The sequence below is a fragment of the Canis aureus genome, chromosome X, assembly GCF_053574225.1.
Source record: "Canis aureus isolate CA01 chromosome X, VMU_Caureus_v.1.0, whole genome shotgun sequence".
Lineage (NCBI taxonomy): Eukaryota > Metazoa > Chordata > Mammalia > Carnivora > Canidae > Canis > Canis aureus.
Window position 1 is genome coordinate 31,833,098 of NC_135649.1, and position 22,954 is coordinate 31,856,051.

Below are 22,954 nucleotides of genomic sequence, written 5' to 3' on the forward strand. Positions count from 1 at the left end.
AAAATCCCCAACAAAATATTTGCAAAATGAATTCAGCATCACATTAAAAGGACCATTCACTACGATCCAGTGATATTTATTCCAGGGATGCAAGCATGATTCACTATCTGCAAATCAATCACTGAGATACACCACATCAAGAAATGAATGAGAAAAATCATGTGATCATCTCAACGGAAGCAGAAAAAACATTTCATCATATTCAGCATCCATTAATGAGAAGCACTCTCAACAAAGTAGATATAGAAGGAACACACCTCAACACAATAAAGGCCATACATGACAAACAACAACCATTGTACTAATGTCAAAATCTGAGGGTTTTTTTTAAGATCAGGAAGGCAAGGATTCTTTTTATGTAATACATTGCTGGAAGTACTAACCACAGAAATAAGACAAGAAGAATACATAAATGGCATCCAAATGGGTAAAGAAGAAGTAAAACCGTCACTATTTGCAGATGATATAATACTATATATTATATAGTATACTATATATAAAAAACCCTAAAGACCACCAAAAAAACTACTAGAATTAGGGGAACCCTGGGTGGCTCAGCGGTTGGACACCTGCCTTCGGCCCAGGGCGTGATCCTGGAGTCCCGGGATCGAGTCCCACATCGAGCTCCTTACATGGAGCCTGCTTCTCCCTCTGCCTATGTCTCTGCCTCTCTCTGTGTCTCTCATGAATGAATGAATGAATGAAATCTTTAAAAAAAAAAAAAACCTAAAAAAACCCTACTAGAATTAATAAATTAAGTAAACATGTAAGATACAAAATCAATAAACAAAAAAAAACCAAAATCAATAAACAAATCTGTTGTATTTCTACACAATGACAAAATATCAGAAAGAAAACTAAGAAAACAATCCCATTTACAATTGCACTAGAAAAATTGCTTAGGAATAAATTTAACCAAGGAGGTGAAAGACTTGCAGTCTGAAAACAATAAAACACTGATACAAAAAAAAAAAATTGAGGGTGCCTAGGTGGCTTAGTGGTTGGGCATCTGTCTTGGGCTCAGGTGGTGATCCCAGGGTCCTGGGATCAAGTGCTGTATCAGGCTCCCCACAGGGAGCCTGCTTCTCCCTCTACCTATGGCTCTGCCAGTCTCTCTGTGTCATAAATAAATAAATAAATAAATAAATAAATAAATAAATAAATAAATAAATAAAATCTTTTAAAAAATTGAACACAACATTAAAAAATTGATTAGAAGAATTAATATTCTTAAAATGTCCATACTATCCAAATCAATCTACAGATTCAAAGCAGTACCTATCAGAATACCAACAGTGTTTTTCACAGAATTAGAACAAATGATCTGATCCTAAAATGTGTATGGATCTATGAAAGACCTCAATAGCCAAAGCAATCCCTGAGAAAGAAGAACAAGGCTGCAAGTATCACAGTCCCAGATTATACTACAATGTTATAAAATCAACAGTACATTTGTCCAAAAAATACATAAAGATAGTCAATACACATTAAAAGATGCCCAACATCACTAGTTATCAGGGAAATGGAAATCAAAACAACTTGAGGTATCACCTCACACCAGTCAAAATAGCTAAAATCAAAGTCAAGAAATAATAACTATTGCTGAATATGTAGAGAAAAAAAAGGAAACTCATGTGCACTGTTTGTGGAAATGTAAATTGGCGTAACCATTGTGGAAAACACTATGAAAATTCCTCAAAAAGTTAAAAATAGAAGGGTACCTGGGTGGCTCAGTTAGTTAAGCAACTGTATTTGGCTCAGGTCATGATACCAGGGTCCTAGAAGCGAGCCCCACAGCGGGCTCCCCGCTGAGCAGGGAGCCTGCTTCTCCCTCTCCCTCTGCCACACTCCCCATGCTTGTATTCTTTCTCTTTCTCTCAAACATATACATAAAATTTAAATTTATTTTAATTTTTAAAAATTAAAAATAAAAATACCATGTGATCCAGTAATTCCACTACCAGGTATACACCCGAAGAATACAAATACAATAATTCGAGAAGATATATGTACCCCTATGTTTACTGCAGGATTATTTACAAACTCAATATATTGAAGCAACCTGTGTGCATTGATAGATGAATTTTTTTAAAAAAAGATGTGAAATATACATTCAATGGAATATCATTCAGCCATTAAAAAGAAAAAAATCTTCCCTTTCACAAAAACATGGATGGACCTAGAGGGTATTATGCTGCATAAGATAAATCAGACAGAGAAAGACAAATACCATATGATATCACCTGTACATGGATTCTAAAAAACAAAACAAATTCAAAAACAAACAAATAAAAAACAGAAACAGACTCCTAAATACAGAGAAATACTCCTAAATACAGAGAACAAACATATAAAAAACAGAAACAGATTCCTAAATACAGAGAACTCCTAAATACTCCTTCCGCCAGAGGAAAGGGAGGAAGAGATAGAATAGGCAAAATAGGTGAAGGGAATGAAGATGAACAAACTACCAGTTATGGGACGCCTGGGTGGCTCAGCAGTTGAGCGTATGCTTTTGGCCCAGGGCATGATCCTGGAGTCCCAGGATTGAATCCCGCATCGGGCTCCCTGCATGGAGCCTGCTTCTCTCTGCCTGTGTCTCTGCCCCTCTCTCTCTCTGTGTCTCTCATGAATAAATAAATAAAATCTTAAAAAAAAAAAAAGGGACGCCTAAGTGGCTCAGTGGTTAAGCATCTGACTTTGGCTCAGGGCGTGATCCTGGAGTCCTGGGATCAAGTCCCACATCAGGCTCCCTGCATGGGGCCTGCTTCTCTCTGCCTGTGTCTCTGCCAGTGTCTCTGCCTCTTTGTGTGTCTCTCATGAATAAATAAATAAAATCTTTTAAAAAAATAAAATAAAAATGAAAAATAAAAAAAAAACTACCAGTTATAAAATAAATGTCACAGGGGCGCCTGGTTGGCTCAGTGGGTTAAGCGCTGGACTTTCAGTTTCAGTGCAGGTTGTGAGATAGAGGCCTGAACCAGCTCTGAACCATACACTGGGCTCTGCATCCAGCAGGGAATCTGCTTAGATTTTCCTCCTCTGCCCCTCCCCCATCACTCTCCCTCTCTCAAATAAATAAATCTTCAAAAAAATAAATATCAGAGAGGAAAGGTATAGCATACAAAATATACTCAATAATATTATATTTTTGAATGGTGACAGTAACTATGCACATGAGCATTGCATAATGCATTATGTAGAGAATTCTCCAATCACTAAATTGTATACTTGAAACTAGTAATATTGTATGCCAGCTATTTCATATTCTCTTTTTTAAGACTGATTGATTGATTGATTGATTGATTGATTTATGATAGAGAGAGAGGCAGAGACGCAGGCAGAGGGAGAAGCAGGCTCCATGCGGAGAGCCAGACATGGGACTCGATCCCGAGACTCCAGGATCCCGCCCTGGGCCAAAGGTAGGCGCTAAACCGCTGAGTCACCCAGGGATCCTCTATGTCAGCTATTTCAATAAGCAAAACGTAAAAAAAAAAAAAAAAAATTAATGAAAAAAACTGAATGGCCACAATAGCCAAACTGTGGAAGGAGCTTCGGTGTCCATCGAAAGATGAATGGATAAAGAAGATGTGGTTTATGTATACAACGGAATATTACTCAGCTATTAGAAATGACAAATACCCACCATTTGCTTCAACGTGGATGGAACTGGAGGGTATTATGCTGAGTGAAGTAAGCCAGTCGGAGAAGGACAAACATTATATGTTCTCATTCATTTGGGGAATATAAATAATAGTGAAAGGGAATATAAGGGAAGGGAGAAGAAATGTGTGGGAAATATCAGAAAGGGAGACAGAACGTAAAGACTGCTAACTCTGGGAAACGAACTAGGGGTGGTAGAAGGGGAGGAGGGCGGGGGGTGGGAGTGATTGGGTGACGGGCACTGGGGGTTATTCTGTATGTTGGTAAATTGAACACCAATAAAAAAAAACTGAAGATGAAACAAATTAAAAGATAGATATACTATGATTATAGATCAAAAGAATGAATATTATTAAAACTTCTATAATACATAAAGCAACTCACAGGTTGTTTTTCTTTTTTAAGATTTTATTTATTTATTCATGAGAGACACAGAGAGAGGCAGAGAGAGAGGCAGAGACACAGGCAGGGGGAGAAGCAGGCTCCATGGGAGCCCGACGTGGGACTCGATCCCGAGACTCCAGGATCGCGCCCTGGGCCAAAGGCAGGTGCTAAACCGCTGAGTCACCCAGGGATCCTCTATGTCAGCTATTTCAATAAGCAAAACGTAAAAAAATTTTTTAATGAAAAAAACTGAAGATGAAACAAATTAAAAGATATATATACTATGATTATAGATCGAAAGAATGAATATTGTTAAAACTTCTATAATACACAAAGCAACTCACAGGTGGTTTTTTTTATTTTATTTTATTTATTTATTCATGAGAGAGACAGAGAGAGGCAGAGAGAGAGGCAGAGACACAGGCAGAAGGAGAAGCAGGCTCCATGCAGCGAGCCCGACGTGGGACTTGATCTCAGGTCTCCAGGATCAGGCCCTGAGCTGAAGGCGGCGCTAAACCGCTAAGCCACCCGGACTGCCCCAACTCACAGGTTTATTTTTTTTTTATTTTTTATTTTTTTTAACTCACAGGTTTAATTCCATCCCTGCGACCCCTGGGTGGCTCAGTGGTTGAGCAGCTGCCTTCAGCTCTGGGCGTGGTACTGAAGTCTCTGGATCCAGTCCCATATCGGGCTCCCCTCGGGGAGCCTGCTTCTCCCTCTGCCTCTGTCTCTGACTATCTCTCTGTGTCTCTCATGAATAAATAAATAAAACCTTTTTTTAAAATGTCATCTCTATGAAAATACCTATGGTGGGTTTTTTGTTTTGTTTTGTTTTTCTGTTAAGCTTTATTTTAATTCCAGTGTAGTGACATACAGTGTTATATTAGTTTCAGGTGTACAATATAACTCAACAATTCCATATAATCACCCAGAGCTCATCAAGACAAACGCACTCCTTAATCCCCATCACCTACTTCATCCATCCATCCATCCACCCATCCTCTGGTAACCATCAATTTGTTCTTTATAGTTAAGAGTCTGTTTCTTGGATTCTCTCTCTCTCTCTCTCTTTTTCCCGTTGCTCATTTGTTTTGCTTCTTAAATTCCACATATGAGTATATAGCATTATAATCCCTAGCACCATCCATGTTGTTGCAAAGGATTTACAGAATTAGAATAAACCTAAAACTTCCTTGGACTACAAAAGAACCAGAATAGCCAAAGTAACCTTAAGAACAAATCTGGAGGTCTCACAATCCAAGATTTCAAACTGCACTACAAAGCAACAGAGAATGGTACTGGCAAAAACACAATAAATCAAGAGAACATAACACCCCAGAAATTAACTGAAGGTTATACGGTCAATTAATCTATGACAAAGGAGACAGGAATTTACAATGGGGAAAAAACAGTCTCTTCAATAAATAGTGCTAGGAAAACAAACAACCACATGCAAATGAATGAAACTGGATCAGTTTCTTGCACAACACACAAAAATAAACTGAAAATAAAGACCAAAATGAGGAGTGCCTGGTGCTATAGTCCATTAAGCATCTGACTCTCATCTCAGGTCTTGATCTGTGTTCTAAGAGTTCCAGGCGCTGTGTTGGGCTCTAAGATGGGCATGGAGGCTGCTCAAAAAATAATAATAATAAAGGGGTGCCTGGGTGTCTCAGTTGGTTAAGCATATGGCTCAGATCAAGATCCCAGGGTCCTAGCATCAAGACCTGCATCTGGCTCCCCGCTCAGAGGAAGCCTGCTTTTCCCTCTTCCTCTGCAGTGCCCCCACCACCACTGGTGCTCCCACACTCACTCTGTCAAATAAATAAATAAAATCTTAAATAATAACAATAAAATAACGATAAAGTCCAAGATGTAATATCTGAAAGCATAAAACTCCTAAAAGAAAACACAGACAGTAAATTTACAGACATCAGCCATAGCGATAATTTTCTGGATATGTCTCCTCGGACATGGGAAATAAAAGCAAAAATAATTAAATGGGGCTATATCAAACTAAAAAGCTTTTGCACAGTAATGGAAATAATCAACAAAACAAAAAGATGACCTCTAGAATTGAAAAAATATTTACAAATTATATATCTGGTAAGGAGTTAATAATCAAAATGTGTAATAAATGCATGGAACTCACCACCAAAACAAAAATCTAATCAAAACAGGGCAGAGTACCTAAACAGACATTTTTCGTAAAAAACAAAACAAAACAAAACAAAAAACAAAAAACAAAAAAACACTACATATGGCCAATTGACACAAGAAAATAAGTTCAACGTCATTAAGTTATCAGGGAATGCACATCAAAACCACAATATCCAGGATGCCTGGGTGGCTCCGCAGTTAAAGCCTCTGCCTTTGGCTCAGGATGTGATCCTAGAGTCCTGGGATCCAGTCCCAGGCAGAGCTCCCTGCAGGGAACCTGCTTCTCCCTCTGCCTGTGTCTCTGCCTCTCTCTGTGTCTCTCTCATGAATAAATAAGTAAAATCTTAGAAAAACAAAAAAACAAAACCACAATATCACCTAACACCAGTCAGAATGCCCAGGGTCGAAAAGAAAAAAAGTAAGTGTTGCACAGGATGTATCGAAAAGGGAACCCTTCTGCAATGTTGGTGGAAACATAAACTGATGCAGCTGCTGTGGGAAACAGTGTGGACAATCCTCAAAAAACTAAAAACACACGTATCATGCAATACAGTAATTCTACTTCTGAGTACCAAACAAAAACAAAAACATGAATATCGAAAAGATGTATTTACCCTTATGTTTATTCCAGCATTATCTACAATAACAAAGATATAGAATCAACCTACACCTCCACCCAAGGAAGACTGGATAAAAAAGATGTGGTATATAGACACAATGGAATATTTTACTTAGCCATACTGAAGAATGAAACCTTACCATTACTGGTAACGAAGATAGATCCAGGAGGTATTATGCTATGTGAAATGTCAGAGAAATAAATAATACATGATTTTACTTATAAGTGGAATCTAAACAACAAAGCAACAAAGAACCAGAAAGAGAATAAAAAATGTAGAGAACAAACGAGGTTGCCAAAAGGGAGGGGGGATGGGCAAAATAGCTGAAGAGAATTAAACAGTGCAAAATTCAAGTAGAAAATAAATACGTCTCCCAAATGCAAAGTATAGCACAGGGAATATAATTAATGAAAAAATAATAACATTCTATATTAACAGATGGTTAACTACACGTCCATGGTGAGCAATTCCAAATACATATAATTGTCGAATCACTACGTCGTACAACTGAAATTATTAATATACTATTTTAAGTACATTTCAATTAAATTTTTAAAGATAAAAACAAAGAACATAATACATATAAATTAAAATAAAATAATAAATTACATAAAAACAATGATACAATGGGAAATACATTGTAAAAGTAGACAATAATAAACATAAATAATGGGGAAAATACACGATAAAACGAAGTAAAATAAACAAAAATCAAAATTAACTCTATTATAAAAATAAATGATAAAATAAAAATAAACAGGTCTCGTTCTACAATCTGACGCTTAAATTTCACAAATAAAAGAAAAAGCACGAGATCAATCAAGATACATACCAGAAGTGGTTTCAAAAATTGCTATTTCCACGCAAGGATCGTGCAGTCATAGGTGAAGATGGTGCCCCACTGGTCCTGAGAACACACCTCGAGAGGGAGATGCAGGATTGGGGCGAGGGCCCCACAGCTAAGGGCTGAGGCCAACCAGGTCTCTGCAGCCAGGAAGGAGGTGAGTCACGGCGCCGGCTACGCAGAAAGCCAGCGGCTTGGCCGGGCGGGGGGGCGGGGGGGCGGAGGGGCGGGGGGACGGGAGTCGGGGGGCGGGGGCGCCTGGAAGGAAGGCTCTGCTGCTCCCGTCCCGAGGCGAGACCCTGGAACCACGGCGAGCGCAGGAGGGGGCCGCCCGGTCTGGGATCCGGGAGCTCCCGGACGCCTGGGCTCACAGAACCCGCGGCGGCACCACAGCCCAAACCTGGGGGACCGGAGGAGACATTTTGGGTGCACCGGCAAAACTCGTCCCCAGGGCTGGGGTCGTCCTGGCAACCAGAAGGGTGGTGTGTGCCAGTGTAAGTAACCCGGTCGGGCAACAGGTACACGGCCTGGGTTCCGCAGGAACCCCTCTCGCCCCCCAAGTCCGAGTGCACGGAAACCCGGGTCCTTTCTCCGCCGCGGGCTCGGAAGGACCGCCCGCAAGGACGACGGGCCGCGGGGCCGATGTCGCGGAAAGCCGCGGGGCAGCCGGGAGCTGGCGACCGAGCGCCGCCGGGCCCCGCCGCCCCCGGGGAGCGGGGCCGAGGGAGGACGCAGAGCCCGGCGCCGGCCTAGACGCGGGTCTCGGCTCGCGTTCCCTTCGCGGACGCAGGCACCGCCCGCCCGCCCGCCGCCCGGAGGCTGGCGCCGCGTGTCCGGCACCCAGAGGGCGGGCACCGGCCGCCGCTTGCAGAGCACCCGCCGCGCGCGGGGCTGCCGCTTCTCCGAGAGCCCAGTGAGTAGCCCCTCAGAAGTTTCCCTTTCCCGCCCCCGGGGGGGCCTCGGCTCCTCCCCGCGCCTGGGGCTCGGCCCCGCCGGGAAGCCCACCGCTCCCTCCCTGGAGGCCGCCGCCACCCGGGCTTGCAGGGCGCTGTGGTCCGGCTGCGGCGCGGCGGGGGGGAGGGGGAGCCGGGGCCCCGGGGCCCCGGGTGGGCCTTCGGGAGCCTGCAGGCGGGCCGTGGGCGCTTGGGGAACCTCGCAGGTGGGCCCGGCCTCCTGATGGCGGCCCAGGGACGCGGCCGCACGGACGCAGACCCCCTTGCCTTTCCGGATGGACGGCACCGGCCGTCACACGGACTGACCCGGTCCCACACGCGAAATAAATACGCAGAGAACTCGTTCACAACTTTATTGAAGAGACAGAAAGTGCCCTAAAACGGAGGGTCAGTGAATTTGCACTTGTCTTGCATCCACCGAGCAGGCGGCAGGTAGCGCACTGCTCCTGATGGTGAGCTACACAGAATCCGCACGCGCTGCAGAGCGCATTTCCCGTGGGGAAAAAGCGGTCACGGAGGCCCTTTTCGGGGCAGAGGGCTTACAGCAGAACTAGGGATGGTAGGAAAGCCGGACCGGCCACGGGAGGGTAGCCGCACAGAGGGAGAGGTGGAGGAAGCCAGGGCAGAGGAGGCAAGAAGACCACAGGAAAGGATGGCATGAGCGGCTGAGGTGGCCCCAGCAGCAGTGGCTCCTGAAGAACCCATATGCGATTCGGCTCCTGAATGAGGATGGTACGGCAGGGTCCACCCAAGTTAATGACGATGGGGGGGACCAGGGCCACGGGAGGCATGGTTCTGAACCTCACTGCCCTCTGGTGTCTCCTCCACTTGGCCCTCCTGTTCTTGAACCAAACCTAAAATCAGAGAGAGAGAGAGAGAGAGAGAGAGAGAGAGAAAAGTTTAGTACATTGAGCACTGAATGTCATACGGGAAACAACACCGCAGCCCACTCTCTCTCTGCCCTGCACGGTGGAACCTGCACCGGGGAAGCTATTTCCTTCTCGCTAAAACATCCTAGGGAAGTTAGGGACACAGGCCTCCCTGCAGCTCACCCTGACACAGCAGCACCCACCAGGCGCCAGGCCCTGGCTCAGCTCACTGCTCTGACTCTGCCCTCCCACCCTGCATATTGCTCTTGCCCCCTGTTCTCAGCAGCAGGTGTAGCGGAGGAACCGCGCTCCGTCCCTGCTGCCGCTGTTCCACCTGGGATGTCTGTGCCCTCACAGCTGACCACCAGCTGTCCAAGTCACCCCTAGTCACCAGGCAGGTGTCACGCCGCTTGTGGGGGAAGCTCAGGGCCATTCAAAAGTCCTGCTGCGGGGAACAACGCCCACCTTCCACGTACAGAAAATCATCAATAGGGACGCGCTGGATCTTTCCACGACAGCTTTCCCTTAAGGATGGATGGCTAAAGGTTTCATCTTCCGAAACCTCTCCCTAGCTTCAAGAGACGGTATTGTGAGCGAGGCTTGGGCACGGAGGGCCCAGGAGCCCGTGGCTTGTCTGGCTGGGACAGAAGGGAGCCGAGGCGGCGGACGCGACCTGAGTATTTTAGACGTTGGGGGCAATGAATGTTTAGACTAACTAGGACCGGATTTAGTGAAATCCTTAAAATCGTTGCCCAGCCAACGGGCTGAGGGAGAAGAGGCACACCACTGTCGCTGTTGTCAGTTCTGCAGCCTGCAGCCCGGACGTACCCTGCTCCAGGCTCTCCTGGGCTCAGCACCCGGTCAGCTCACTCTGCTCGGGCTACAGTTCCAGCACCCTGGACAGGACCCCCGCTGCCCAGCAGGGCAGGGCTCCCTAGACCCCCTCGACTCAGCCGGGAGGGCCCCTTCCCACCCCTTATTCTTGTTTCTGTTTTTCGCTGAAGGATAATTGACCTACAATATTGTATTCATCTCGGGCGTACGACATACTGATTCCACGGTTCTCTACTCACAAGATGGCTCGCCGCCCTAAGTGGAGTCACCACCCTTCAAGGCCATACAAAAATGATGGCAGTGTTACTGACTATATTCCCTATGTCATACTCTTCATCCCCGGGACTGATTTATTTTTTTTAACTGACCTTGGTACCTCCTAATCCGCCTCACTTGTTTGGCTTGTCCCCCCAACCCCACCCCTCCCCTCTGGCAACCTCGATTTTGTCCTCTGTATTTGAGCCGGTATCTGCTTTGTTTGTTCGTTTCTTTTGTTCTGATGATTCCACACGTATAAGTGCAATCACATGGTATTCCTGGGGTTCCTCGGTGGCAGTTGAGCGTCTGCCTTCGGCTCAGGTCACGATCTCAGGGTCCTGGAGTGGAGCCCTGTGTAGGGCTCCCTGCTTGCAGGGAACCTGCTTCTCCCTCTCCTCCCTGCTCATGCTCTCTCTCACTACTTATTGTTTCTCTCTAATAAATAAACAAAATCCTTTTCAAAAGATCATACGGTATTCTTAAGGCAAGAAGGTGACACTGACATTTTAGGAAGACCGTCAGCCACCGTGTGGGTGAGGAGTCACAAAATGGCTCCTCTCTGACACCTGCCAACTGTGAACCCTACAAATGAAACCTGTGCTTTGGAGGCCACTGTCCTCTCTGCATCCTACTTAACGGAATTTCTTTGTATTTCGTATTAGACATTCCCAATTTGCAAATGTCCCTTGAGACCAGGGGCCTCTACTCTTCTCCGTTGACTCATTTTCCCTCTGCCATCTTCCTGGTTGGCCTTCCTGCTGCATGAAAATGTAGTCTAACAACACCAGTGCTGTGGACCTCATCTTGGGGGATCCAAGTTCACCGGAGGCCAAATCTACATAAATGCAAAGTAGCCTACGTGACATAGTCACCGATACTAGTTCCATATTTCTAATACTGGATTCAGAAAACAACTCTCACTGCAGGTGGGGGACATCCGTCAAAATCGTCTTCGCACAGGGACCCCTGGGTGGCTCAGCGGTTGAACGTCTGTCTTTGGCTCAGGGCGTGATCCCGGGGTTCTGGGATCGAGTCCCGCATCAGGCTGCCTGTGAGGTGCCTGCTTCTCCCCCTGCCTGTGTCTCTGCCTCTCTCTCTCTCTCTCTCAATGTTTAAAAAAAATTGTCTTCACACACTCTATGATCTCAGTTGTATGTGGAATCTAAAAATGAAAAACCCAACCACTTCATAGGAAATCAGATCAGATTTGTGACCACTAGAAGGGGTGGGTGCAGAAACTGCCTGAGGGTGGTCAAAAGGTAAAAACTTGCAGTTTTAAGAGAAATAAGGACTAGGACTAGGAAGTAACATGATGACTATACTGAGCCCTGCCTTATGGGATATAGGACAGTTTAGAGATTCAATTTCAAGACTTCTAGTCACAAAGAACAAACTGTTTGCTTTCCTTTTTTCTCTTTTTCCTTTTTAAATCTCTCTCTCTAGGACATGATGGATGGTAACTAAACCTACCATGGTAATCATTTCACAATATACGTAAGGCAGATCATTATGCTGTACACCTCAAATGTATACAAGGCTGTATGTAACATGTCTTAATAAAACTGGGGAAAATTGGGCAGCCCCGGTGGCACAGCGGTTTAGTGCTACCCTCAGCCCGGGGTGTGATCCTGGAGACCTGGGATCGACTCCCACGTCGGGCTCCCTGCATGGAGCCTGCTTCTCCTTCTGCCTGTCTCTCTCTCTCTCTCTCTCTCTCTGTGTCTGTGTGTGTGTGTCTGTCGTGAATAAATAAATAATCTTTAAAAAAAAACTGGGGAAAACGTGTGCGAAAATTCATGCTGTAGAGTTTGCAAAGGGAGGAGGAAGGACATTAGGTGTTTTTCCTCATTTGTTTCTCATGGGTCCTTTGCCCTTCAGAACCCCGCTGAAAGAGCATTATGCAAGCCCATGGAGGGGAAAATCAACCCGCCCACGCTTTTTTTTTTTTTAAAGATTTTATTTATTTACTAGTGAGAGACACACACAGAGAGAGAAGCAAAGACATAGGCAGAGGGAGAAGCAGGCTCCATGCAGGGAACCTGATTTGGGACTCGATCCCGTGACTCAGGATCACGCCCTGGGCCAAAGGCAGACGCTCAACCACTGAGCCACCCAGGCGTCCCCAACCCACCCACACTCAAGGGTGTCTGTCTTCTCTGAGCTTGCTTGGCCCGCTTGACAGAGCAGAGGGGCCTGGGCCTCCCCAGCCCTGGCCACGCCTGCTTCGCCGCAGCCCAGCCCCTGCTCTCTGGGGCCTGCTTTGCTGGGCTGCCTGGGTGGCCTCCCCGTGTCCACTTCTGCAGCCCCTTTCCTTCACAGAAGTAGACCCTGTGCGTGCGGCAGAGCTAACAAGCCCACCCTGAGTTTTCTTTTCCATTCTTTCCCTCTTATTTCTCTTTTTCCCCCCCAAATTATCCTTTGATTCCACTTAGGCTTTCTGTGGTTTCAATCACCCCTTGATCCATCGAGCCACAAGTGAGCCGTCCCTGACTGAGCCAAGGACAAAGTCTTTCCAATTGCCCCCGGCAGAACCCAGCCTGAGCTAAGAGCCGGTCCCCACTAGTGACCAATTCCACACAATCTCTTCCTAGAAGGACAAAGGACGATAAAAATCACAGGTGTCAGACATTCCCAAACGGAATCTTCACCAGTGCATTTGGTAGTTTCAGAAATTGGAACGTGAGTCACATCCCCGAGGCACAGGTCACGCCTTATGCTTCCACCTGTGTTAGGATGGCTTCCACCTGGTTAGATTGGCCTCCACCTTTGTTAGGTTGGTGGAACCCTGTTTGAACTTGTTGTTTCCGTTTCTTTTGTCTTCTAGACAGATTTCAAAGGTTGCACCGGGGCATCTCCACCATAATGCACAACCTACTGTCTAGCAGTGTTTTCAGGCTGACGCATCCAGGAGTTCCAGAAAATGAAGAAGTAGCCCTGCCACTCTCCACACCTCTTTACCAAACCCTTCAAAGCAATAGCTCTAAAACTAAGTAAATGAAATTTAAAAGCTTTTAAATGCAATCCTTTTTTTTTTTTTTTTTTTTGAATTAAAAAGTGAAATTCCTGGGCAGCCCCGGTGGTTCAGTGGTTTAGCGCCGCCTTCGGCCCGGGGCGTGACCCTGGAGACCCAGGATCGAGTCCCGCGTCAGGCTCCCTGCATGGAGCCTGCTTCTCCCTCTCTGCCTGTGTGTCTATGCCTCGCTCTCTCTGTCTGTCAGGAATAAACAAATAAAATCTCTTTTAAAAAAAGTGAAATTCCCTTCACCTGAATCCTAGAGCAAGAAATCATACCTATAAAACCACCACCACCACCACCACAACAACCAAATACAGCAGGAGTTCCGGGCACTTGCACAAAAAGCCTAAAAGCAGTAATAGTAAAAATAAATACATTTCTGAACTTTTAAAATAAAATGAAAAAAATAAAAATAAGATTAAAACTAAATTACAGTAATTTTATAATTGAAAGATAAAATTGCTTTCGTGTCAATCCTACAACAAAAACATCATGTATTAAAAGTGAACACCAAGAGCAGGAGGCCTAGGCGGTTGTACTTTATGCTACACCCTCCCCATAAGTCTCAGCTTAACTGGACGTAAGGTTCTTGCTTCTCTGCTGTGTCATAGGTGTGACATCTTCCCCGAAGCCAATGCCCAAATATTTGTCAATTCACTCCTTATGCAAACAGCTTATGCTTGTTTTCTGTAGATTAGTCTAATTAAACTCCTTGGTGCATTAATGTGAACGATTTCTACTTCAGACTCCATCTGGATGTGTCCCGACAATGAAGTGTCGCCTAAGTGATGACCCGTTCAGAAGATGCGCTCTGTGTGAGTATGTGTGCTTTTGGGCATTGATTTCTTTATAGTTCTATAAAATACATATGTTTAAGTATATAGTATTATAAAATGTGCTCTGTCTAAATATATTATGTATAGGGACACCTGGGTGGCTCAGTGGTTGAGCCTGTGTGCCTTCCGCTCAGGGCGTGACCCCGGACTCCCGGGATCGAGTCCCGCATCCGGCTCCCTGCGAGGAGCCTGCTTCTCTCTCTGCCTGCGTCTCTGCCTTCTTCGTAAATAAATAAAAATCTTTTAAAATATATATATATATTTACATATATATATGTATATGTAAAATTATGTACAATATCTACTGGTGTCTCCAAGCTAAATGTAAGTAATTTATACGTAAATATATATATGAACTCCATAAATATACCATCATATTATACTGATCAAATAATACACGATGACTATATTCTAGAGAACCATTAATACCACATAATGATCTTACGATATCAACATATTGATGTGCTAATGAATAACATCAATTCATAGTACGTGACCATTGATTCGTATTTTTGTTTTAAGATTTTATTTATTCATTCATTCATGAGAGACACAGAGAGAGGCAGAGATATAGGCAGAGGGAGAAGCAGGCTCCATGCAGGGAGCCCGATGTGGGACTCGATCCCGGGACTCCAGGATCGTGCCCTGGGCCAAAGGCAGGCGCCAAACCGCCGAGCCACCCAGGGATCCCATTGATCTGTATGTGATCCGTAATTAATACAGTAAGGAACACGCTATTGGCTATATTATTATACAGGGATTATATGGCAATTCTATGTTACAGATGACTATCAATATGGGTGATAATTATATGAATTGTATATGACCTCTATAAATGTATTTTATGTTGGCTATAGCAATGATGTCCTACGGATATCTATGGTGTTTATCTGCTATAGGAGATACTCAGGAACTCCAATAAAAAAATATACGGGGAACAAATAAAAAGGAGATACTTAGGAAAAGAAAAGAATATGCTTTTGATATCCTGCATATTTTTACATGTACACTTAACATATCAAATACATATTCTGGGGATCCCTGGGTGGCTCAGCGGTTTGGCGCCTGCCTTTGGCCCAGGGCACGATCCTGGAGTCCCGGGATCGAGTCCCGCGTCGGGCTCCCGGCATGGAGCCTGCTTCTCCTTCCTCCTGTGTCTCTGCCTCTCTCTCTCTCTCTGTGTGTGTCGGTCATAAATAAATAAATAAATAAATAAATAAATAAATCTTTAAAAAATACATATTCTGTATTAGATAAATATATAGGCATATGTTCTACAAATTAAATGTATTTTATGTATTCTATAATTTATGTTACTACATTCCATATATTTCTGCAGTACATATTTACAATATATAAAGTATATGTTAGTATATAGATCTATATTGCGTACAAAAACGGCACATATACTGTATATGATCTATACTTGTGATTATCTTTCTATTTCTATTTTTTTAGTTAGTTAGTTTTTAAAGATGCTCTTTATTTATTCGTGAGAGACGCACAGAGAGAGAGGCAGAGACACAGGCACAGGGAGAAGCAGGCTCCATTCCGGGAGCCCCATGTGGGACTCGATCCGAGGACTCTGGGATCACACGCCCTGAGCCAAAGGCAGACGCTCAACCGCTGAGCCACCCAGGCGTCCCTATTTATACTACATTTAAAAATCTATATAAATATGTGTATTATTCGTCTAATTCAGTGACATCTAAAAGTATACATAGGTACAGTTAATACAAACGTATATGTAGATTTGTATATAAGCGATCCCCTACTATACTAATTTTTTCATTCCTTTTAGGAAATGACATTCCCTCTGGAAATGGGCAATTTCCAAAACCTGGGCTTTAGGTATCCCATGTCCCGTACCCCCCGCCTTCCCCACACCCCCCCCTCCTGCCCCAGACCCAAAAGTTCAACAACACTCCGTTCCCAAATCTAGAAAAGGCAACAAAAACCCAGGAAGGTGAGAAGCTCTCTCTAGGACAACGGTGCCCAAGTCCTGATGCCAGTTTTAGAATGCCTCCCAGCCACTTTGTTTTTTTGAGGTTTACTGACCTGCACTCTGGCTTCAGACACATCCATGAATCTTGCAAGCTCCTGGCTGAGGGGAGAAAATCACAAGTATTCAGTATGTGGAGTTTGGGGTGAATTAAATAAAATACAGTGTATTTTGTTCCTCTCTTTAAAAAGTTTTTTTTTTTTTGGTGGGGGGGGGAAATGTCAGTGGCATTTTTCTGAACCAGTCTCTACACTGGAAAAAGTCACACCATTTCAGGATTTACAGCGAGATTCAGTTGACAGAGAATTTCAGGAAAGCCAAGTGTCGCGGGTAAAGGAGGCACAGTCCCCAAGAACACACGACACTCTGATGCAGTGTCTTTTAGTGTTACCAACTTGAAAATGAAGAAAAATGCCTGAGGAACTACCTCTATGGACTTTCAGTCGTTGCTCTTACCCATTTTATGGGATTAAACTAGAGCCCTAAAACAAGGTGCGGCCCATCCATCTCTCTCTGTCTCCCTCTCTCAGCGATGATCAAGTTGGAGTACATTGCTGCTGGGTGCTAAGGGATGGCACAAACTGCTGTTCATTCTTTGGTTGTGTTTAAAGTGTGGGTATCACTAAATTCCCCCCCCTCCTCTGTCCCCGAGCACGGCAGCAGAAACCATACCACCCCCCCCACACACAACACACACACACACACACACACACTGTTCTGTAATGGCTAGCTTGAGGCTTCCTTTTCTGGGGCAGTTTTCTGCCAAGCAAAATTTAAATTTAATTTCTATTCAGATTTAACTTTTATTTTTTTCAAAGATTTTACGTATTTATTTGAGAGACAGTGAGAGAGAGAGAGAGCAAGTGCACAGGAGCAGGGGCAGAAGAGAGGGAGAAGCGGACTCCCTGCCGAGCAGGGAGCCAGCCCCACTTGGGGTCCAATCCCAGGACTCTGGGATCCTGACCTCAGATGAAGAAGGCAGAAGCCTAACCCATCGAGCCACCCAGGCGCCCTCAGATTTTATTTTCAAAGAATCTCTACAGCCGGTGTGGAACTCCAACTTCCCACCCCAAATCAAGAGTCACATTCTCTACTGCCTGAGCCAGCCAGGCGCCCCCTTTTTCTTTTCTTTTCTTTCTTTTTTTTTTTTTTTTTAATTTTAAGATTTTCAAAGACCTTGAGCAAAATTTCAGAGCATGGAGAATATTCACTCATCCAGACAGTTTTTCAGCTGCAGTATTTAAAAATGTACAACGCGGGCAGCCCGGGTGTGTCAGCGGTTTAGCGCCTGCCTTCAGCCCAGGCTGTGATCCTGGAGACCGAGGATAGAGTCCCACGTCAGGCTTCCTGCGTGGAGCCTGCTTCTCCCTCAGCCTCTCTCTCTCTTTGTGTCTCTCAGGAATAAATAAAAAAAAATCTTTTTAAAATAGGACATAGCTACTTAAAAACAATGTACAAGTTGGTGCAGGGGCCCTACGGTGAGCGTAGAGATTCCTTCAACCCAATAAGATTTTAGAAATCAGCGCAGAAATACTTGAGGACGAGAGGACTGATCAGGATTTCATTCATTCATTCATTCATTCATTCATTCGAGACACACACACACACACACACACACACACACACACACACAGAGAGGGAGGCGGAGACACAGGCAGAGAGAGAAGCAGGCTCCATGCAGGGAGCCCACGTGGGGCTCCATGCCGGGTCTCCAGGATCACGCCCTGGGCGGAAGGCGGCGCCAAACCTCTGAGCCACCCGGGCTGCCCTGCCGCGATCAGGATTTTAAACCACCTTAGTAGGTAGGACCCTAAGCCGGTTGCGCCCTCCGCCCCCCTCGCCTCTCGCCCACGGTGTTCGGCGGGACTTGTTTATGTCACCAGCTGGTGGACGCGCTGGCCCGAGCACATGGGCTTAACTTCCGCCGTCGCCGCCCTGGCCCCGCCCACGGAGCGCTGGGCTCCCGACAACCGCCCCAGGCCGAGCCCGGAGCCCCAGTGCCCAGCCGGCCCCCCGCCGCCTCGAGGCCGGTAGCTTAGACTTCAGCCTCGAGGAGAGAGACGGGTGATAACCGGCCCCGGGCCCTCCCGCTCCCCGGCGCCCCGCGGGGCAGCCGGCTTACCGCGTAGGCGCGCTGGGGTACTGGGTGCGCTGGAACACGCTCTCCAGCTCATGCAGCTGCACGCGGCTGAACACGATGCGCTGGCCCGCCTGCTGCCCGTTGCCCGGCAGGGGACACGCGACGGTGGCCTGGGGCGGCCGCCCTGGCGCTGGGCCCTGGTCGCCGTGCCCCTGGGGGGTCCCGTCGCCCGCCGGCAGTGGAAATCCCGCGGCCTCGTCACCCATTGCCTCCTCGCCGTCGCGCTGGCCTTCACCGTCACGGTCGCGCTGGCCCTGACCGTCGTCACCGTCGCGCTGGCCCTGACCGTCACCGTCGCGCTGGCCCTGACCGTCACCCTCGCCGTCACCGTCACCGTCACCGTCACCGTCACCCTCGCCGTCAGCTGCCTCCATGACCTGGTCTGCTCCCCCGCCGTGGTCAGGTGTGAACTCGGCCGCCGCTCCCTCGTGGGTCAGCGACATGGCCACAGGCTGGGTTTCTGCAAAGGAGGAAAGCCACACGGAGAGATCAGGGCATCGGAGCCTAGGCTGTGGGAGGCGGGAGGCAAGGGGCAGCAGCATCTGCGGGGCGTCGGGCCTGCTCCCCTCGCCCAGGGAACCTTCGTTTCTGGGGCTTGATGGAGGCACGTGTCCCAACCGGCACCGACCCTGCGGCTCTTCCCCGCCCTCGTCGACTCCCGGGCCGAGGAAGCCCATGACTTCGTCCCTGCGTCGGCTCAGAGGCTCCATAGCCCTCGCGCTGTTCCCTGCAGATCCCGCGCGGGGTCCTCCTGGATCCGTGGGTCGGCCGCAGAGAGGTGCCGCGCCGCCAGGCTCCCACGGAGCGGTCCTCGCGCTGTCAGGTTCCCCCCGCTTCTGAGCAGACGGCCTCTCTCTATCTATATACACCCCCTCCGGAGCGGGGCGGGGTGGGCTCGCCGAGGTGCGCATGCGGCTGGGCTTGGTACCCCCCGGGCGGTGCACTTGCAGGGAGAGCTCCGGTGGGGAGCGCTTTCTTTGCCCAGTGCATCCGTCGGTCAATGCCTAGCGAGACAGGTTGAGTCTTCTTCAAGTCCCAGCTAGGCTCATGCGCCCCAAATCTGGGGAGGCTGAGAGGCAGACCTCCCCCTAGCTCTGGAGCCCTTGCAGAAGAAGTGTTGGGAGAATGTCTCTTGGGCCGGCCCTGCGTATCCAGCGGCGGCGACTAGGCAGGGAATAGGCATCCGACGAATGTCACGGGCTCCGAGGTGCCACTTGGAGGTTTTTCTGTGAGGCGCCTCAAGTCAGAGCCCGCCAGACTCCCCCTCCCCCCCCCCTCCCCGCCCCAGACTCCCGGGTACCCGAGAACAGAAGCTTGGGCTCGGCTCTTCTGAGCGTGCCTGGTGCTCAGACGCGCACTATGCACAGAAAACCGAGCTTGCGCCTTGAGAATGTCCGGCGCCTCTAGAATTTGAGTAATTTGAGCCCGTCTCGGTACAGGGCTCCGAACCCGCACAGCGCTCAGGGCGTTCCTGGTCTGCTGGAACTGTACGAGCTCCGGCTTGGTGGCGTTTTTCCCAGGCCTTTGGCTCAAACCTTTGTTTCTCTCATTGCAACCATGGATCCTGAATCCCGTTTGGGCTCAGCGTCTATGCCTCTGCCCAGATGCTCTAGACAAGCATGCATGTATGCCCCTTAGGGTGGGACCCTTGGGATCTGGGTGATGACCCACCCACTTTCTTGCCACCGTTTCTCCCCCACCCCTTTCCCTCCTCCCCTTAGTTTTTCTTCGTGTGTGTGTGTGTGTGTGTGTGTGTTTCAAAGATGTTATTTATATATTCATGAGAGACACAGAGAGAGAGGAGGCAGAGACACAGGCAGAGGGAGAAGCAGGCTCCGTGCAGGGAGCCCGACGTGGGACTCGATCCCGGGACCCCAGGATCGCGCCCCGGGACCGACGACGGCGGCCCTAAACCGCTGAGCCACCGGGGCTGCCCCCAGAGCTGTTTTACAGATGCCCCAGCACTTTTGTTAGTATCCTGAATTTTGAACATAGATTCCAACAACGGGTCCTGTGCCGGACAACGGACTTGACTTACCCTACGTTTACCGCACAGCCTCACTCCTCCAACTCCATTTGAAATCAGAAGCTGGGCAGCCCGGGTAGCTCGGCGGTTTGGCGCCGCCTTCGGCCCAGGGCCTGATCCTGGAGACCTGGGATCCAGTCCCACGTCGTCGCGCTCCCTGCATGGAGTCGGCTTCTCTCTCTGCCTGTGTCTCTGCCTCTCTCTCTGCCCCCACCCCCACCCCCGTGTATTTAAATAGATAAAAGATCTTTAAATAAATTGAAATCAGAAGCTGCCTCATTTCTGTGGGCTCCTAAAACGCATCTCGGGCCCTAGGTGCCTCACTAACTGTGCCTAAGGGGATGGAAGCGCGCCCCTTGCCCCGTGCTCCTGCAGGAGGGGCAAGAAACTAACTACAAAAGGTCTGTGGACCGATTCATTTTCAAAGAGGCGGTAAGGGATGGCAGTAGGACTGCCTCCTCCTGGCTCACACCCAATGTTTCCTCCCCAGGTTGGCCCCTTGTTGGGTGCCACAGGCGCCCACCCCACCCCACGCCCTCTTGGCCCGACTGGACCCAAGGCACAACTGTGGACTTGAGATCAGTTACTGCGTGAGAGACCTACAGGGGTTTTCCTCCTCTTGGTGTTCGACTACCTACGATATCTGTGGCGGCTTCCGTGGCAGGTTCTTTCCTGTCTCAGGGCGCCACGGAGCGTTCACTCCCGGGTGCTCTCCTTCAGTCACTCACGGGAGCCTTGCCATGCATCGCCCTACCTGGGCATCGGTTGTGGGTAGCGTTTACTTGTTAAAATGTTTACTTAACCTTCTTCACACGTCGCACATTTTAAAACCGGAATGGAGCATCATCCTCAGCAAAAACAGCCACGACTCATGGTTCCGTGGGCCGGCGTCATGGGAGGGGGCTCTGGAGCCAGTCGGCCGCAACCTGCACCCCGGCTCGCTCACCCCTTGTTAGCTGGCTAACCTGTGGAGCTGCTTATTCTCACTTTACCCTGGTTTCCCCTTCTGTAAAAGGATAGCAGCGACAACTACCTCACCAGGGTGTGGCCGAACTCACCGAGACGACAAAAATCACATATTCCCGGTGGCCATACCTTGCCCGTCGCACATGTCCGATTTCAGTCCATTTGTGTTTTTCTCATTAACGAGGGTCCGTGAGAGCAGCGAGGTGATGGTCACCCACTGGCAGATGGCAATGAGGACAGCACGCTATCCTGTGACTATCAGGTCTGTCTTTGCCCTACCTGTCTTTGGGGGGGACTTTCTGTTTTTCTGATTTTTTGAAGTCCTCTCCACACCCAGTGTGGGGCTGGGGGCCGGTGACTGCAAGACCAAGAGTCGCCCGCTCCACCCGCTGAGCCACCCGGTCTCATTGTACCCCCCGTAGGCTTCAGTCCATAAACCTCTTTGGCTGCTGTGTTTACAGGGCCCTCTGCCAGGCAGCGTGGGGAGCGTCTCTGGTCCAGACTCCGCCGCCGCCGCCGCCGCCGCCATGCATCCTGCCCCTCCCAGGCTGGGGAGAGACATCAGCCCACCTGAGGGAAAGAAGCAGAGACTGATGGGAGTCCCACCACCTCTAACTGGCTCTGTCTGTGTCCCAGGTAAATAAATCAGCTGACATCTCTATGCGGCGTCCCATGCCGCCCCTCTGTAGCATGGGGCTCCTCGTGCTGGCCCCTGCTCTCCTGAGCTGTGCCATTTCCATTGATTGACACAGGGCCCACGGGGAGGGCTCAGACACCTGGAGCTGACGCTGGAGCTAAGAAGGGGTCAGGACCACGTGGGGTCAGGCTGCACCTGGGCCCTCACCGGGATCGGAGGTGCCGGCCCGGGAGCCTCGCCCCTGCTCCTGAGCGGCTATGACCTCCTGTGAGTGCTCACTGTGCCCCAGGGCCTGGCTCTCAATCCTACTACTGCCCCGAGGAGGGAAGGGGGTTTGGGTGGCTGGGGGCGGTGGAGGCCTCACTTTTTTTTCTTAACCAAGGCAGTGAAGGCCTAGAGAGTGTCCGTGACTTTGACAAGGTGCAGAGCTTGGTGGAGGTGGGGCAGGATACAAACCTCTGAAGAGACTGTTCCTCGCAGCCACGGGTAGAAGCACATTGGGCTTTTGGGGAGCAGTGGGGGTTTCCCTTACACCTCAGAGGGAGTCCAAGTTCCGCAAATGCTAAGCAGGCCGTGCATGGAACCTCAGTGCAAGGGGGTAGTAGGAGCAGCCCCAGGAGGGAAGAAGCATACAGCTCATCTCAGGGGGACCCAGACACAGCCAGGGTGGCTCTGGAGTGTGACCTGGAGAGGAAGCTAGAGAGGTGTCTGCAGAGAACTCTGTAATACTGAGGGGCACGTAGAGT

At 48.3% G+C, this 22,954-nt stretch overlaps 1 protein-coding gene and 1 long non-coding RNA gene across 4 annotated transcripts in view; both read right to left on the minus strand.

The window, feature by feature from the left end:
• Positions 1 to 8,404, minus strand: part of LOC144308714 (uncharacterized) — a 78,227-nt gene extending 69,823 nt beyond the window's left edge. The window contains exon 1 of the long non-coding RNA XR_013375064.1: positions 7,660 to 8,404. This is a non-coding gene — a long non-coding RNA (uncharacterized LOC144308714). The remainder of the gene's footprint in view (positions 1 to 7,659) is intronic.
• A 565-nt stretch (positions 8,405 to 8,969) lies between these two features.
• LOC144308712 (uncharacterized) lies at positions 8,970 to 19,340 on the minus strand. 3 transcript variants are annotated; one of them, XM_077889608.1, is made up of 4 exons: positions 19,208 to 19,340; positions 18,562 to 19,039; positions 16,496 to 16,541; positions 8,970 to 9,478 (listed from the first exon to the last, which is right to left on the minus strand). In XM_077889608.1, the coding sequence occupies exons 1-4, from the start codon at positions 19,287 to 19,289 to the stop codon at positions 9,164 to 9,166; spliced, it is 921 nt and encodes a 306-aa protein (XP_077745734.1). In that variant the 5' UTR covers positions 19,290 to 19,340; the 3' UTR covers positions 8,970 to 9,163. The 3 variants fall into 3 exon arrangements, with proteins under 3 accessions (XP_077745734.1, XP_077745733.1, XP_077745732.1); XM_077889607.1 differs by having other exon boundaries at positions 19,160 to 19,340; XM_077889606.1 differs by having other exon boundaries at positions 18,562 to 19,340.
• Positions 19,341 to 22,954: the final 3,614 nt, after the last annotated feature.

Bases quoted from the DNA above. Each gene is read 5' to 3' on its own strand.
- LOC144308712 (XM_077889606.1), bottom strand. From the start codon at position 19,289: ATGGAGCCTCTGAGCCGACGCAGGGACGAAGTCATGGGCTTCCTCGGC. The intron at 16,542-18,561 runs GTAAGCCGGCTG...TTCTCCCCTCAG, and splicing joins TACCCCAGCGCGCCTACGCG to CCAGGAGCTTGCAAGATTCA. The intron at 9,479-16,495 runs GTCAGTAAACCT...CTCTGATTTTAG, and splicing joins TGTCTGAAGCCAGAGTGCAG to GTTTGGTTCAAGAACAGGAG.